Source organism: Onychomys torridus, chromosome 15 (assembly GCF_903995425.1).
Source record: "Onychomys torridus chromosome 15, mOncTor1.1, whole genome shotgun sequence".
Taxonomy (NCBI): domain Eukaryota; kingdom Metazoa; phylum Chordata; class Mammalia; order Rodentia; family Cricetidae; genus Onychomys; species Onychomys torridus.
The window spans coordinates 23,231,920-23,247,972 of record NC_050457.1 but is presented as its reverse complement, the minus strand read 5'-3'; the positions used below and the strand labels follow the sequence as shown (position 1 = coordinate 23,247,972).

At 46.4% G+C, this 16,053-nt stretch overlaps 1 protein-coding gene across 1 annotated transcript in view; it reads left to right on the top strand.

Moving 5' to 3' along the window:
- Map1b (microtubule associated protein 1B) overlaps nt 1-16,053 on the top strand; it is a 102,825-nt gene that overhangs the window by 68,071 nt on the left and 18,701 nt on the right. Inside the window, exons 3-4 of the mRNA XM_036207114.1 lie at nt 6,806-6,888; nt 9,322-9,462. Of these exons, the coding sequence (XP_036063007.1) occupies nt 6,806-6,888; nt 9,322-9,462 (224 nt within the window). The remainder of the gene's footprint in view (nt 1-6,805; nt 6,889-9,321; nt 9,463-16,053) is intronic.

Here is a 16,053-nt window from a genome sequence, read left to right as displayed (position 1 = left end):
GAGAGAATACTTGCACTCAGGATGTCTTAGGAGGGTTAGGAGACTTAAACACAGCCCCCTCCATCCCCTGGCCAAGACCACATGCTTAGCTATCCTAAATCATTCTCTGTAGTTGGAAGTTTTCCTAAGTATCATCCAGTCCCTCAGCCACTCTCTCCCAAGTAAACACACAGAGGCTTATATTAATTACGGACTATATGGCCTATGGTTCAGGCTTCTTCCTAGCTAGCTCTTACAACTATTAATCTATGTCTTGCCAAGTGGCTTCGTGGCTTACCAGTACTTTCACATCTTGCTTCTCTTGGCGGCGGGTTACAGCATCTTCATCTCTCTCCTTTCCATTCTCCATGTTTAAGGTTTCATTGATGTATTCCTGGGATGGGCTTTCAGCCTCATAGTTCGTTTTTGGCCCAGGTAGATTGACACCTACCCCATGGAAGGCTCTCTTTCTCAACTGTGACTATGACGTCAGCCTGTTCATGGGATTACACTGGTGCTGCCTTTTACCTGTGGTTCCCATTGCTTCCTAGATACCGGACTAGAAAAGGTTCCTTTAGCAAGCCTAAGGTTGAAGAGGTAAATCGGAAGAGATGAACATGTTGATTTGATGTGAGAGAGCCTTGGAGAAATCAAACTCCCTGTAGGGTGAGAGATTTTTGTCTCCCCAGAGAGAAGCTGCATCATTTCCTGGTAACAATTGGCTTTCTGTTTTCTGTGCTGACGCCCTTGGTCTTTGGGGAATCCTGGCAATCAGGAGATACCAAGTCCCTCCTCAGCACCTTTGTTTTCTCAAGTTCTTCAGAAGCAGTCAGAAAGGATTTAGTGTCTGCCCTGCCCTGTGGCCATGTCTCTGTAGGCTGAGGTGATTTCTTGCTCTAGGGAACAAGATGGAATTGCTTGTTTTGTGGCCTCTCAGAAGCTCCCTGTTACCGGGTAACCTGTGTTCACCTGCTCTCTCTGGTTTTCTTGTTCAAATACGCAGGTGGGGCAGAGGTGCTCAGGGGACCACCTTGGACCCTTCCTTCACAGCTTTCTTTGCCACGTTCTCGCTTGCAGGTTCTACCTCTCCCCTGTGAGGGAAGTTTAGCGACAGTTCCCGCTGAGCCGGGGCTTGCTCTCCACCCAGTTAATTTCTTCCATACCAGCTCCATGTCTCTATAAACTGACCACACGTTTGCTCTGCATGTGACGTGGGTTCCTAGAGTAAGGAGGCCTGCTTATGGTTTTCAATAAAAAGCTGTTACTAAAAGCTGCCTAGAGACCTGCAGGTAATTACCGACCACAGGTCTGTGATTTCCATGCCTGCGAAGCACACCTCTTGTTTCTTCCTTTTATCCATTTATCTAAACTTTACCGGGATAGTATTTTGAGTATAAAGGTTTAGGGCAAGAGGTGTCCCCTCCACAGCCCTTCTGGGATGGAGAGGAGGCAGGGTTGAAGGCATGGAGGCACTCTCTTCACCTCCCTTCCCGCTTAACATCCAGGGGTGTTCACGGCCCTTGAGTGACCAGACCTCATGTTTAACTAAACAGTCTCAGGCCTTTAGCCCAAGCATTTCCCAGTGTAACTGCGGGGTGTTTACCCTCCAACCCCACAGTTCCCGAGAGTTTTCTGGAAATATTAGATAGAAGGATTTATTTAGATTGTGGAGATAAACAGATAGAAAATACAGGATAGCCTTGAGAGGGCCTGGAACCTATTCCAAGGAGCCCTGACTGTCTCTGCCCCAGGGTATTTATAGAGATGAGAAGAGGTGGAACAAAAGACCTCCTCCCCCAGCACAGCCAAGTGCAGACCATCTCAGACACCTGCACTCAGGCCCGTGGTCCCAATTATCCTCTCTATGCGGACCTGCTGGGTAAAGCCACGAGGAACCCGAAAATGGGCTCCCACACGTAACCCTAGAATGGTCTTTACTTTTTACAATGAGGGTCTCTCTGGTGTTGGTTCACAAGGCCAGGTGCCTTTTCCAAAAAGAGTCACTCTGGTTTTCAGCTGGCAAAAGCCGATTGAGGTGATTGTCAAAGGCATGACAGCAGGGGCAACTGGCAGAGGAAGGGATACTGATGAAGCAGCAGGACTTTTCCCCTTGGTGGAGACCCCTGACAGCCGCCATCTTGACTGTCAGTGATTCAAGACCCTCTTCATCTTCTCCTTGTCATACAACTTAATAAACCGATGTTCAAATAATAAAGATCTGGCTTGTTATCACTGAAAGGGAATTCAAGATGGGTCTTGTGCTCCTGAGAACAACTTAGATGCTTTTAACAGTTCTTTGTCCCTCAGGAGCTTTCTCAGTTACCTTGATGCTCTGGCCCAGACTGAGAATGTTGGGGGGTTGCTCTGGCCCAGCAAAGAAGCTATAATCTCCCAGTTACTATCTGATGGGCTCTGTGTGTGAAGAAGACCTATCATATAAAACAAGGTTCTAGATATTTTTTTTTTTTTTTTTTTTTTTTTTTCTTGAGACAGGGTCTTGGGTAGGTCCCAACTGGCTTTGAATACAGCAGGTAGTCAAGGATGATCTTGAATTTCTGGTCTTCTAGCCTTCACCTCCAAAGTGATGAGATTACAGGCATGTACCACGATGATCAATTTTATGCAGTGCTAGAGATCAAACCTAGGCCTTTAGTGTACGCTAGACAAGCATTCTCTCAACTGAGCTACATCCCAGCCCAGGCTCTATATGGCTGTTCTCAATGATGAGTCTACCTGAATTTAGCCATAGTCAACCTCTGAAACCCAGGAGAGAGCCTGGGTTTTGCATGTCACACCCATGCTGAGAGGAAAATCTTGAATTCCCTGAAGAGATCCGTAATTATCCTAGACACATGGAAATGTCATTTTTACCTTAAGAGATTTCAAAAATCACCTAGATGTAGTGGAAACATAAACCACCGAAACAACCCAACTTTGAAAGACATGAAGATCCAATCTATCAGCTTTTCAAAATGGAAAAAGTAAAAATCCCAGCAATAACTGGAAAGTATGGACTGTTTGAATTTCAAATACAGCTCTAGGAGACCACAGACAAAAGCCCTATTGTCTGAAGGGCCCGGCTGCTTCAAGGGGCCCCCATCCTCTTTTAATTCTGAAGTGGAGCAGATCCTTCTCTGCCGCCCCCACCTCACCAGGTTGAGCCTCATGGCTATGTGGGATATTTGGAGAAAGACTTCAAAGACTCCTGTGGAAACTGAGTGATGCAACTCCATCACTTCATGTCCAGCCTCCACAAAGCTGAGGAGGGTTAACTATTCATGGGGTGCCCCTTGGTTCTTTTATGAGCTATCTATGGGGAAGGCAGACAGAGGGTGAGGAGAGAGGCTGGGAACTTCTTTTCTGAAGCAACTCAATGGGACCTTTACAGGCAAGGGTGGTGGCTTCTCCCTCAGAATGCCTGGCCCTCTTCCCAGTGTGAAACATTCCCCAAATATGCAGCTTTGTGAGCGTCCCAGCTGCCCTAGCAGACAGCCGCCTGCTGCCAGAGAGCGGGCACCCACGGGTGTGGGGGCCTGATAGGTCCCTCAGCCAGGGCCCTGGCCTTGCCAAATGCTGAGGAGGCCTGACCAATGCTTATGAGTCTTGAGGCTGAATCTGGACAACGTTCCAACCGAGACAAGAGTTGGATGCTTCTCCGGCTACCTTTATATCCCTTTCTGCGTTTGGATCAACCCTATAAAGAAGCATCTTGGTGTACACGCCTGGTCGGTGTCTTTCCCTCAAGTCTTTGCAAAGATGGAGAGACCATCATGAGTTGAATTCCTGGGCAGACCGCTCTGAAAATGACTTAGGAAGAGTGGAGGTGACCAGCAGCTGTTACTTGGTATTTCTTTTGTTTGCAAGTGAGGAAGCCAAGGAGGAAGAAAATGTCTGGTGGACGGTAAGAAGTCCCTGGCAGGGAGCAGCCAGAGACCTCTCTAGGGAGGGCTGGACTGTGTGGGCAGCAGTGTGGCTGTGTCGCCTGTCTTTACTTTGGAAGGATGCAGTCAGCGGCATTGTGGGCAGCAGAGAAAGGGCGCCATTAGGGACTCTTGGGAGAGGGATGCTTCTGCAAACCTTGCTTCAGTTTGTTGCTGTGACTTCCTGCAGAGCACAGTTAATGACAAGGGTCATACCCAGTCTCACGCCGTCTGGTATTCTGGGTGCTCACCCCAAAAATATGGGTTTAAGTGTCAGCCTCCTGTGGCCTCAAGTTCCTGTCTTCAAAGATGCTGAGGTCTTTGTTCCAAGAAGGCCACCAAAGGGAAGGGCTTGGAGACCACTTGATCGAGAGTGGATTTGTGTGATTTTCCCTTCATCATCTGCTTATTTGAATTGTCTTCGCTTTAGCTTTAAGTGCACATGGTCGTTAAAAAGGAAGACAACCAAAAAGCCAAAAAAAAAAAAGCAGTTTAAATTAATTACAAAATATATCATTAATAATAAATGAGCTTTGTTTTCCATGGCTCAGCATCTTTTTCCTGAGCCTCAGGTCTTTGCCTGCTCAAGCTGTGAACGACGTTCTTATTTGGAGTTTCTTCATCCTCTTCATTCTACTTTGCTGTGTATAGGTGCTCTGCCCCACCTGACCCTTTAAGTTCTCTGCTGACTCCCTGCTCCTTTAAGCACATCTCTGGTTTTATTCTGTTGGTCTTTCTCCAAGCTCTGCTTCAACGTTTGATGTCCATCTGGCCAAATCCAAGTCCTAATAATTAGCATCATAGGGAGTGGAAATCCAGAAGGGATCTAGAGCCAGGCAACCTGAGGCCAGAGCCCGGCTTGACCATCAGCTTGTTGTGGAGTCTTGAGCTACTCACTGTGTTCTGTCAACACTTTTCTTCAGCAGTAGTGGGCGATGGTCCTAGTTACCGCGTGGGAGAGCTCTTGAGGAGATTAAGTGAAACTGTAAGTCTCAGAACTGTGCTCGGCTCCATTACTGTTTAGTTTTGGCTGCTCCTATGCCTCATTAGCGTCGACTGGTAAATATTACCGTTAGGAAAGGTGAGAATGATCAGTAATGGTCACATGGTAAGAACGTCACAGATGTTTATGTTTTCTCTGACCCTTGATGATACAAGGGGAAAACTCTAGCCACGCTGTGTGTGCATCAACCTCCTTTCCAACTGCTGTACTGAGATAGTGCCCATACCACGACACTCACCCAAGTGACGTGTTCTCTTTGGGGATTCATCTGCTTGTCTGTCCCATTGATTCTTCATCTTGTGGTAAAACAGGCATAGAGAAAAAAATTGCCATTTTAACTGTTTTTTTTTTTTTTTTTAAATGTACAACTCAGGAGTGATCTTTGTACCCACAAGGTTGTGTAAACCATTACTTCTATTTCAAAATGTTTTCATTACCCTAAACATGAAAGAGTACCCGTTAAGTAATAGCTCCCCAACTTCCCTCCTTTAGCCTCTGGTGACTGCTTATCTCCCCTTGGAGTTTGAATTTACCTATTCTGGATATTTCATAGGAATGAAATTGCATTTTATTTGCCCATTGTGTCCAGCTCTTGACACTTAGTGAAGTATGCTCCAGATCCAACCTCATAACATTATCAGAGCTTCATTTTTTTTCCATGCCTGGCTAGTATTCCACTGAGAGTTGACCACATTTTATCCAGTCACCTGTAGACAGACACTCGGGTTGTTTTTACCTTTTGGCTATTAAAATAAAACCGTAATTAACATTAGCATAAAGTATTTGTTCAAGTTTCTGCTTTCAAATAGCCACAAATAGAATGGCTGGGTCATACGTGATTCTGTTTTAGCTCTTTGAAGGAGCCTAGGTCTATTTTCCCATTTTCCTTTTGTGTTTTTCTCTGTTGGTGTCTCCCTCATATGCTCTTCTGTTTGCTCTTCTCTTCCAAGCTCCATTGTACTTCCAAACAGCAAGCATGTTCTCCCTCCCAACCACGTGGCTTCCTCCCACATTTCCGAGGGAACGCCCCTCTCTGTCCCTTGTTTGCTGGTAGAGCATACATCAGTGACTCTGGCTACACTCACTCAATCCTTTCATCTCCTTGTCAAGGCAGGGTAGTATTTGTAGAAGGCCATACATAGGTCTTTGCTGACTTAAGGCAGAGGCTGGTCAGCCTTAGGATGGTCCCAGAAGTAGGGTTTCAAAGGCCCTGCAGAATGCTGCCTTCGACGGACTCCCTCATCCCAAACCACACCTTGTTTTTTTTTGTTCTCCATCCATTTTGTCTTGGCGGGCAATTTGGCCACCCTGTCCTGTGGGAGGGTTGTTCGCCACTTCTCATTTGCCCACAGTTTCTTCACTTTTCTACAAGCAAGTGAATTAATTAGTGAATACCCCAACAGACCGTGAGCCTGCCTCAGACAGCCATTCTGGCCGCTGGGTTAATTGTTAGCCGGGTTTCTGGCCGTCATTCATTTCACAATGAGGCTCCTAATTAATCTCCGCGAAGTTCTCACCAGAAGAAAGGCCGTTAGGGAGAAACATCCCTAATTACCATGAGAAAGGAAATGTCAAGAGCCCCGTTGAGTTTTTCTGGCATCCCTCCGTGGTCTCAGATGAAAACCCCGCCATTGGGTCAGGAGGCTGCCTAGCCAGCGGCCATGAAAGACCCAGTGTGAGAGCCTGGGGGCCCCAGGCTGCACCCGGTGCAGCTCCGGAGTTCAGCAGCTCCGAGGTCAGCCTGCTGTCCGTACACCCTCCTGCTCAGTAGCACCCACTGTGTTTCCCAGTTTCCGGGGCCACGTCTGAGTTGGAAATTTCCTCTCCTGTCCCAGAAGCAGGCGAGCAGCTTTCCTCTGGAAAAACTAAAGGGCTCGTCTTTGTGTGTGTTTTGTACCTTCAGGACAAAAGATCCTTCATCACCGAAGTGACGTCTTAGAAACAGTCGTCCTGATCAACCCTTCGGATGAAGCAGTCAGCACTGAGGTGAGTATTCAGTTCTGGGAGGTCTTCCTTAGTGCCTCACAGGATGGAGGCTTGGCTGAGAGGAGGGGCTGGGTAGATGGTAGTTGGAGAGGGATGCAAGCGGGAGGAGTCCCAGGTTCCAGTCTCCCTTGATACCCAGAGTCCGGCTCTCTGCCTCTAGTATCATCTCAGAAAGCCTCTTCCAGTAAGGACTCAGTGGACAGTGCCAGCTGGAAGCGTGTTTGTGGAGGGGTGTGGAATTGGGGGCATGCATTGGGTATGTGGTTGCCAGGATGGGGAACAGGAATGTGGCAGAGGAAGCAGACTGTGAGCACCCAGGCTGGCACACACAGGGATGGAACTGAGATGGAACTAGCATCCTATAGCACCCCTGTTTGGAGCTATCCAGGCTAGCCCTCAGCGGTGGCTGGAAAGGCAGGCCAGCACAAGCCTCAGAAACATGGTCTCCAGGCCAGGCCAGATCACTTGGTGCCATCGTCCAAGGGCTGCCACTTACAAGCTGGTGGCCTCTGTCAAGTTATCTTGCTTCTTCGGCTCGAACCTCTGTGCAAAGGGCATCATAACAGCCCCTGCATTTAATGTCCCAACTTAGGGTGATTTGAAGTGCTCTGGGCTCAGAACAGAGTGGCACTCGGTGGCTAAGGTGTCCATGGTGGCCATGGCTACTGTATCATTAGCATCACACAAAATCATTGCTAGAGAGAATAACTGGGAATTTCAGGACCCATCTTGACATAAGAATTTCATCCTTCAGGCCGGGCATTAATAGAGCTCCTTCCCCACCTCCTTGGAGATGGAGTAGCTTCTTGGACATTAATGTAGCCCAAGGCCCTGGCATCATCACGGCTATGGTGTTTCTGCCATGCTTTTAGCATCTCTGACTATATGATTTTGCAAATCAGGATATGATTCATAAACCGTAGAATCCACCCATTGAAAATACGTAATTTTGCGATTTTTTTTTTTAAAAAGAACGTTTACAAAGTTGAACAGATATGATCACACTCTAACTCCAAAACATGCCTGTCACTCCCTAAAACGTCCAAACCCACTAGCAGTCACCCACTGCCCCTTGGCTTCTCGAAACTTCTATATTTTTCTCTCCAGATTTTTTTCTATTTCAGACATTTCATATAATGGCATCATACAAAGGTGGCCTTTTTTGTTCAGCTTTCTTAGCTTAATGGCTTCAAGATTCCTCCATCCTGTGGCACCATGTGTCATTTCTGCTGTCCTTTTGATGGTTGTGTAGTATATCCTTTTGCATACATATAGCGCATCTGATCATTCATTGGTCGCTGGCATGTAGGTGGCTTTCACTTTCGGCTATCCTAATCAGGCCTGTTTTGACCTACTTCTGCCAGCAAAAGCTCTAAAAGCATTGAGATGGCAATTCCTGTCAGAAAAAAAAAAAAAAAAAGCTGGAGGATTAGTATATGCCTAGGCAGTCTGCCTAGAATAGCTGTGAAAAAAAGAAAGGAAAAATAAAATAAAATAAAATAAGAAAGCTTGTGGGGGGGGGGGTGGGGGGAGAATCCAAGCTTAGTCTGTGGATCAGATGAGTCTGAAACAACTCTTTAGGTATGCATGTTTTTCCAGGAGTGGCCTGTGGGGTTCTTGGACAGGGGTCATGGCCTGTTTAGTTCTGAATTCTCCCCAATGCAGAACATTATGTGGGGCATATAGCACATGCTAAATATTCACAAACCGGGTTCAGAACCTTGGTGCTGGGGGTGGTGTTTCTCCGGAGGACAGCTGGCTCCCTGCCACCCAAAGCTCACTGAGAGTTCTCTAGCACAGACTAATCATCAATTCAGTTTCCCAGCTTGCCAGGCAGGGCTCGGCCTTTTGTGTGTTCAGTGTCAAGCACCTTGCTGCTACCCCTGGAGTCTGTGTTTGGCATAGTGTGCTTGCTCTGTGGCTTCGGAGCGAGGAATGCTGGGTAGGAATGGATGACTTTGAGGCCCTACTTGGAAACGTGTCCTTTCTGAGGATTGCTGGGGAGACCTGGAGTGACAGATCCACAAATCTCTCCTGGCCTTACATAGGCTGAAGGCTGCTGCTAACAGACACTTTCCAACAGCTGTGAAACAAATGCTGACCAGCTGTGAAGCCTGCTTTGAAAAGAGGAGGAAACCCGGGCGAGAAAGTCAACAACCACTTCTGTCTTTGGTTGAAGCCAAGCTCTAACATGATATTCACGGGCACACTAATAACCACAATGATTAATTTTATGAATAACTCCTACAGCCAGGGAGGGCCTTGTCCAACACTCCCCGCCCCCACTCTGGGATGAAGAAATTAGACTCTTGGAAGGAGCGTGTTGGGTTGGTAGTAAGCTGCAGGCGCCGACCTGGTGTTGGGACTCGGGGACCCGCTCTCACGCTTGCTTTGCACCCTCACTTAACGCTCTGCGCCTGCGCTGTGTTTCAGGTGCGCTTGATGATCACTGACGCCGCCCGCCATAAGCTGCTGGTGCTCACCGGACAGTGCTTTGAGAACACTGGAGAGCTCATTCTCCAGTCGGGCTCTTTCTCCTTTCAGAACTTCATAGAGATTTTCACCGATCAAGAGGTGGGTTCCGCACGGCGTGTCCGGGGTGTCGGGGGCGGCGGGGGAGGGGGGAGGCAGGAGGGGCCCCTTTGCAATAAGTAAAACTGGGATCCAAAATGAACTTGGGCCTGGGCTAGATCACAGCTCCAGTGGTGGATGGTTGGAACCACTGCCGGTGTGCCGGAGACACAGCGGAGCGGGCAGTGGAAGGACCAACATTTACAGATGGCAGAAGAGCCGGAGACGGTAGAGAAAGGACGGAAGTCCAGAGGAAACCCAGCTTTCCTCTTTTCTGAGAGACTTCTCCACAGATCTCTTGGGCTTGCTTCAGCAGGAGGTCCCTGCCTTGATCTGTTAGGACTTGTGCCGCTTTTTCCTGCCCTGATAATTTCAATTTCTCTTACCTCTAATGACGGGACCCTAGGTTTAGAGCGAAGCACTGTGAAAAGCTCGGGGTGGGTGGAGTGGGGTGGGGGTGGGGAATGGAGTGGGGTGGGGTAGGGAGTAGATTGGGATGGAGGAGAGTGGGGTTGGGGGTGGGGTAGGGTAGGGTGGGGGTGAGGAGTGGAGTGGGGTGGAGTGGAGTGGAGTGATGTGGAGGTGGGGTGGGGTGGGGGGGGGGAATGGAGTGGGATGGAGTGGGGTAGGGAGTGGATTGGGATGGAGTAGAGTGGGGGTGGGGAGTGGGGTGGGGGTGCAGTGGAGTGGAATGATGTGGGGGTGGAGTGGAGCGAGGTGGGGGTGGGGTAGAGAGTGGGCTGAGGGCCGTGCTGGCGGGAGTTAGCATAGCCATTTAGTTCTGTCTCCCCGGGATGGCAGCCTTGGTGTCTCAGGGCCATGCGTCTTGTCTTCCTCAGCACCCCACTTCACAGAGAGGTCTCTGTGTGCTTGCCCTCTCAGCAAACTGCCCAGCTTCATCGCTTTCACCCAGAGGCCCCAGTAGAACCTTGGTGAGATGACAGCCTTTCCCCTGTCCACACACCGGAGGGTAGACAGCACAGAACCGTGAAAAGGAACATTTTTACCCAGTGTCTGAAGCTGCAGCTCTTTCAGAGGCTGCGAGGTCATCTGTACCTGGAGGCACATAGCACCAGCTCAGCAGAGTGAGAAAAAAGTCCCTTGCTGGCAAGTGGCTCCTTGCTCAAAGGCCTCTGGGCTCTCTCACAGCTGGCCTGTCTTTCCACTTTAAGGAGTGTCTGTGTCTTTCTCCAGAGCTGTGTTCTCTCTCCCTCCGGGGCTGAGCCAAACACCCTGATGTATCTCACCCACATTGCTCAATTGCCCTGAAATGCCGAGAGAAAGAGCTACCATTTTCCCTGTTTGGACTGCCCTGAAATTGGTGAATAGTCACTACAATGCCAGCTCTTTTTCAAGACCATGTTCTTAGATCTTGTGCTACGAAGGGCACTCTGGCATTTGTCTGGTATTTCAGAGGTCAGCATCTTGTCCCAGGGAGGGGAGTGGGCTGTGGAGGCCTGGTAGAAGATCCAGTGTAGTGTTGGGCTCTGCTGGTACCTTCAACTCAGCCCTGTGGCCTGGGCTCATTTACAAGCACATGGTGCCTTCTCCCATTCCTGTTCAGTTCTGCAGTCTTTCCTAGTGTTTGCTCTCTGCTCACAACATGGGTTTGGTTTTTTTGTCATGAAAACCAAGCAAGGAAAAGCATTTTATCATCGCCAGGATTTTACATAAGGAGGCATCATGTGCCACTCATCTGGGCCCCAAGCAAACCCAACCCCCCCCATTTAAAATAAGGAATAGTTTTATAAAGTGGCTCCTTAAATCACTTCTAAAAGTCATGGAAATGGAGGATTTGTAAAATGGGCTGTGCATGTGCCTAATTTTACCATTCATTATAAAGAAAAAGAGGTTGGGGATTTAGCTCAGTGGTAGAGCGCTTGTGTAGCAAGCACAAGGCCCTGGGTTCGTTCCTCAGCTCTGAAAATAAAAAAAGAAAGAAAAAGGAAGTCTTATCTAAAGAATTCAAGTACTATAGAAGGGGCAACTTCTCCAGGGTCTGTAATCATAAAGGTGGATACTAACCTTATTCCACCTGGGCAGCCATCACTGAGGCCACGGATGGACAAATTCTTTCCTACCCCACCTTCTCTGGAAGAAGTCATGCTCAGTACACACAAAAAGGTTCTCCAGAGTTTTCTCTAATAGACTAGATCAATAGTATTAGGGTGGTGGGGGAATGTAGAATTCATGTTTGCTCTCCTGCCAAAACAATGAAACTCAGCCTGTGGTTCTTTTACTTAGACATTGAAGAAAGGATGCCACAGCTAAAGTGGGTTTAGATGAGGGGCTAGACAGATGGCTCAGTGGTTAAGAGCACTAGCTGCTCTTCCAGAGGACCCAGGTTCAATTCCCAGCACTTACATGGCAGCTCACAACTGTCTGTGACTCCGGTGTCAGGGGACCCAACACCACCTTCTTCTTGCCTCCTAGGTAGGGCACTGCGTGCATGTGCTACACAAACAGACAGGCAAGCAGGAAAATTAATAAAAATTTAAAAAAATTACTAGCCTAGACCAATGAATATTCATGTTTGGAACTAGGATTACTGATTGCTGCCTTGGAAGAAGGCTTGCAGAATGACTCAGTGAGGTTATTTGCTGTCCAGTCTTGCTGCATTTCTGCAACCCTTGAAACATACTAGTCAATTGAAAAAAAAAAAACAAAAAACCACAAGAAACATAAAATTAGAAAAGCAGACATTTCTAGGAACATTTTTCAGACTTTCCATAGGAAAGTTTCTTGTTTTTTGTTTGTTTGTTTGTTTTTGTTTTTTGTTTAAGACAGGGTCTCTCTGTGTAACATCGCTGGCTGGCTGTCCTGGAACTCAGAGATTTGCCTGCCTCTGCCTTCTGAGTACTGAGATCAAAGGCTTTTGCCACCACACCCAGCAAGATTTTTCTTTTTGTTTTATTATATCTTCAGGGAGGGACTTTGAGCCCATGTCCACCTATACTTTCCACTCATTCCCTATATTAATCTTCTTTGGTTTTACTCTGAGTTATCCATAAAATGCAAGAGGTCCTGTGTGTTCCCTGTCATAGTAGGTATGGGGAAATTCAAGCTTTCAGCACTGGTCATTCTTTGACACACCTTAGAGTTACAGACAGGTGGATATTTGAGCCCAGAGCGAAGAAACATTGCCTTGTCTAGAGATACTCGTTTGTAATCCATTTGCGTGATACGCATGTTTAAAGCCCACAAGACAGATGCTGTACTCTAGAGGGAGGAACATTAAGAACTCTAGAGGCTAAAGTCAAAGGGGAGGATCTAGCAAGAGGGACTTGTTTCAGGAGGAGTTTTGTTCATTTAATAGGGTTTCTCTAAAATGTCACAGTTTGAGTAAGGGATGTAGTAATGGTAAGTGCTTGCCTAGCATTCCCAAGACCTTGGGTTTGACAACCAACGTCAATGCATACACACACACACACACACACACACACACACACACACACACAGACACAGAGAGAGAGAGAGAGAGAGACAGAGACAGAGAGAGAGAGAGAGACAGAGACAGGGAGAGAGGAAGAGAGGGAGAGAGAGGGGAAGAGAGGGAGAGAGAGGGGAAGAGAGAGAGAGCACAAATACAAATTGTTGGGTATCCTGATCTAATCTAGGTATCATATTCCAGAGTCAGTAATTTGTACAGTTTCCAGTCCAGTTATAAATAAGCCTAAAAGCTTCCAACTTTCTCCAAGCATGATTAAATGTCAATGGAGAAGAAATACATGCCTTGAGGCATTCTGCAACTTAACATAATATGGAGATCCCCATTAAGAAAAAGAAAAGCCTTTATTGATACACTTTTAAAGTACAGTACTTCAATAAGGACCAAGCTAGTGAGGGACCTTGAAGTTTAAGCTTCTTTGCCTTCATGTAAATCCACTTGATTGACAGCTAAAATCCCTGAGGTTTTCCAGGGATATTGTCGCTAAGCCACATCTTCCAATCCCATCCTTTTTACTTTGCTGGCTTGTTGAACCTTAACATTTATCTCTTTAAAATGCTACCCTGTTCACAGTTGCCATGGCATTATATCCTCAAGTCCAAAGCTTTCATAAACATCATAGTTCTACTATCCCGCATTCTGTTATGCCTCTTATTTTGAAGCCATGTACAGATTTGACAAGCATCCTGCTCTATTTTCATCCCGGTCAGTATTCAACAGGACAGAAGGGAACCTTGACAAAGCCTGTCACAGACCTTCCTCCAGGTTGACACTAAGAATCACTACTTATGTGACTGCCTATAAATCCATCTAATTCTGCTATCCCACTGTTCCAAGACCCCGTTAAATGTCTTGCCAAAGCCCAGAGGTACACTGTCTACAGTATTTCCTCTTTAGCTAAGCAAAAGTATTTCCTCTTAATCACAAAAGGAAATACAATTTGAAATCTGTGGTTTAGAAATCAAAATCTTGTTTTGTTAATATCTCCAGTAAAGCCATTTATTCCTTTGTCATCTTTCCTCTTTCGTTGTGTCTGCATTTAATCAGAAAAGATAATTAACGGAAGAGATGATTTCACTGCAAAGCAGGGTTTCTCCTATTCACATCTGCCATCCATCTCTGTAAGACATGGTAACAGTCCCCATGTTTGATAGGCATCAGCTGCAAAAAGACGTCATGTGTTGAACTGACCAAGTTAAGTGCAGTATAACCTAGTGTACTGAGTCTGATTCTGCGCTTGCTGTATGGTTGTTAGTACTATTAACATGGCTTCCGGTTCACCTCAAAGCAGCCAGTTTCAAAGAACTGGTCATCATGTCCTTTCCCCTGCCGGCATCTCAGATCCTTCTCACTAATCCCACCATTCACTGAATGATTGTGGATTGAGCATCACCAAGGACTGGGTATCTTAAGTCATCTGTTGCCCTTGAAGCCTGCCCTCATCATGATACTTGTCACACAGGCCTGGAGCTGGGCTATGGGAAAACATGGGGGCTTCAGTTCTGTTGGGTAGCCTCACGGCTGCTGTGAAATCCTCCTATCTCCTGCCCTGTCCCATCTGTCTCCTTGACTGGCTCTCTCCAACTCTTATCTCTATGTCCTTGTCTCACTGGGTACAGCATGCTGATGTTCTCCCAGGATGATTAGATTTTCACTCTCTGGCTGGCTTTCCTGATCTCATTAAATCAGAGTTGTCTATCCAGTGATGGCTGTTGGCTGTCTTTCATGTTCTCTGACTTCCTCAGAATTCTCGGCAACCTTATTTGTTTCTGAGTCATTTCTTGTATCTCTGGGGACAGGTAAAGAGATGGAAAGTAGGATAATATCCCTCAAGTCTTTTTACTTTCTCCTTGAATTAGGTGACTGTATATTTGTGTATTACAAATTGGGGGCTGGAGAGTTGGCTCAGCAGTTAAGAGAACTGGCTGCTCTTCCAGAGGACTTGGGTTCTGTTCCCAGCACCTACATGGTGGTTCTCACCCTTTTTGCCCTTCATAAGCACCAGGCGTGATGTAGTGTATGTATATCTGTGCAGACAAAACACTCATACACATAAAACAAAATAATCTAAAAACAGCATTAAAATCATTAACGTAAGTTAATAATTGAATAACCCAGACACACACAGCTAGACTATACCATCAATTTGCCTCAACTCAGATAAACTAGACCTCAAAGATTAAAATGAACTAAACTTATTTTTAAATTTCCACTGTGAAAGACTTAGCAGTTTGGATTATTATTGATTTGCCTCCTAAAATATAAATATGAAGAGTTCTCATGTACTCTGTGTGAAAGTTAGGAATGAGAGAATTCTTATTGTGCTGAAATTATGGTAACGAGGGTCTATGTCAATTATTGGACAAGAAACCATATTTAAGAGAAATAAATAGAATGGGATAAGAAAAAATTTAAAGGACCAATGAGATGACTCCAGGGTAGAGGCACTGACCTCCACGCCTGTTGGCTTGGGTTTGATTCCCCCCTTACCTCTTCCCAGGATCCACATGTTATAAAGAGAACACCAACTCCAGCAAGTTGCCCTCTGACCTCCACACACATACACCACAACACATACATACCCAGTGAATGAATGAATGAATAAATAAATGCAATAAAAATGAAACCTTATTCATGCTTGCTTTGGCCAGCAAATAATCTAAACAAAGATTTCCTCAAGGATGGCTGACATTTATAAGAATAGATTTGATCAGTGATGGCCTTTACCCCCGTGGGTACTTGCCATTTGCTGTGTTAGTTTTCTTAGTTTCCAAAACAGGAATTGACGCTTAACTGTTTTATGGAACAGTATTCAGTTAAGTCAGAGGAAAACAGCAACGCATTGTTATTATTTTGATATTTTGTGACATCAACTGCTGTACTCAGGATTGACAGTCTAACAAAACAAAAATGACTGTTCTCCTGCAGACTGTTCTGATACAGGAAAGTTCGGCTTTTGTACATTAATCACCTCTGCATACCTACCCTCACGCTCCTGGCCTTGGAATGACAGTATTCTGGAGTTCATTGAGACAAGAAACCAAGGGCAAGGCTCCGAGCCGATGGCTCAAGAACGGCCATTTGTTTTGGCTCTGGATCATTTGCATCTGGATATATAGCCCTTGTTACTTGATCCTCTGAACTGA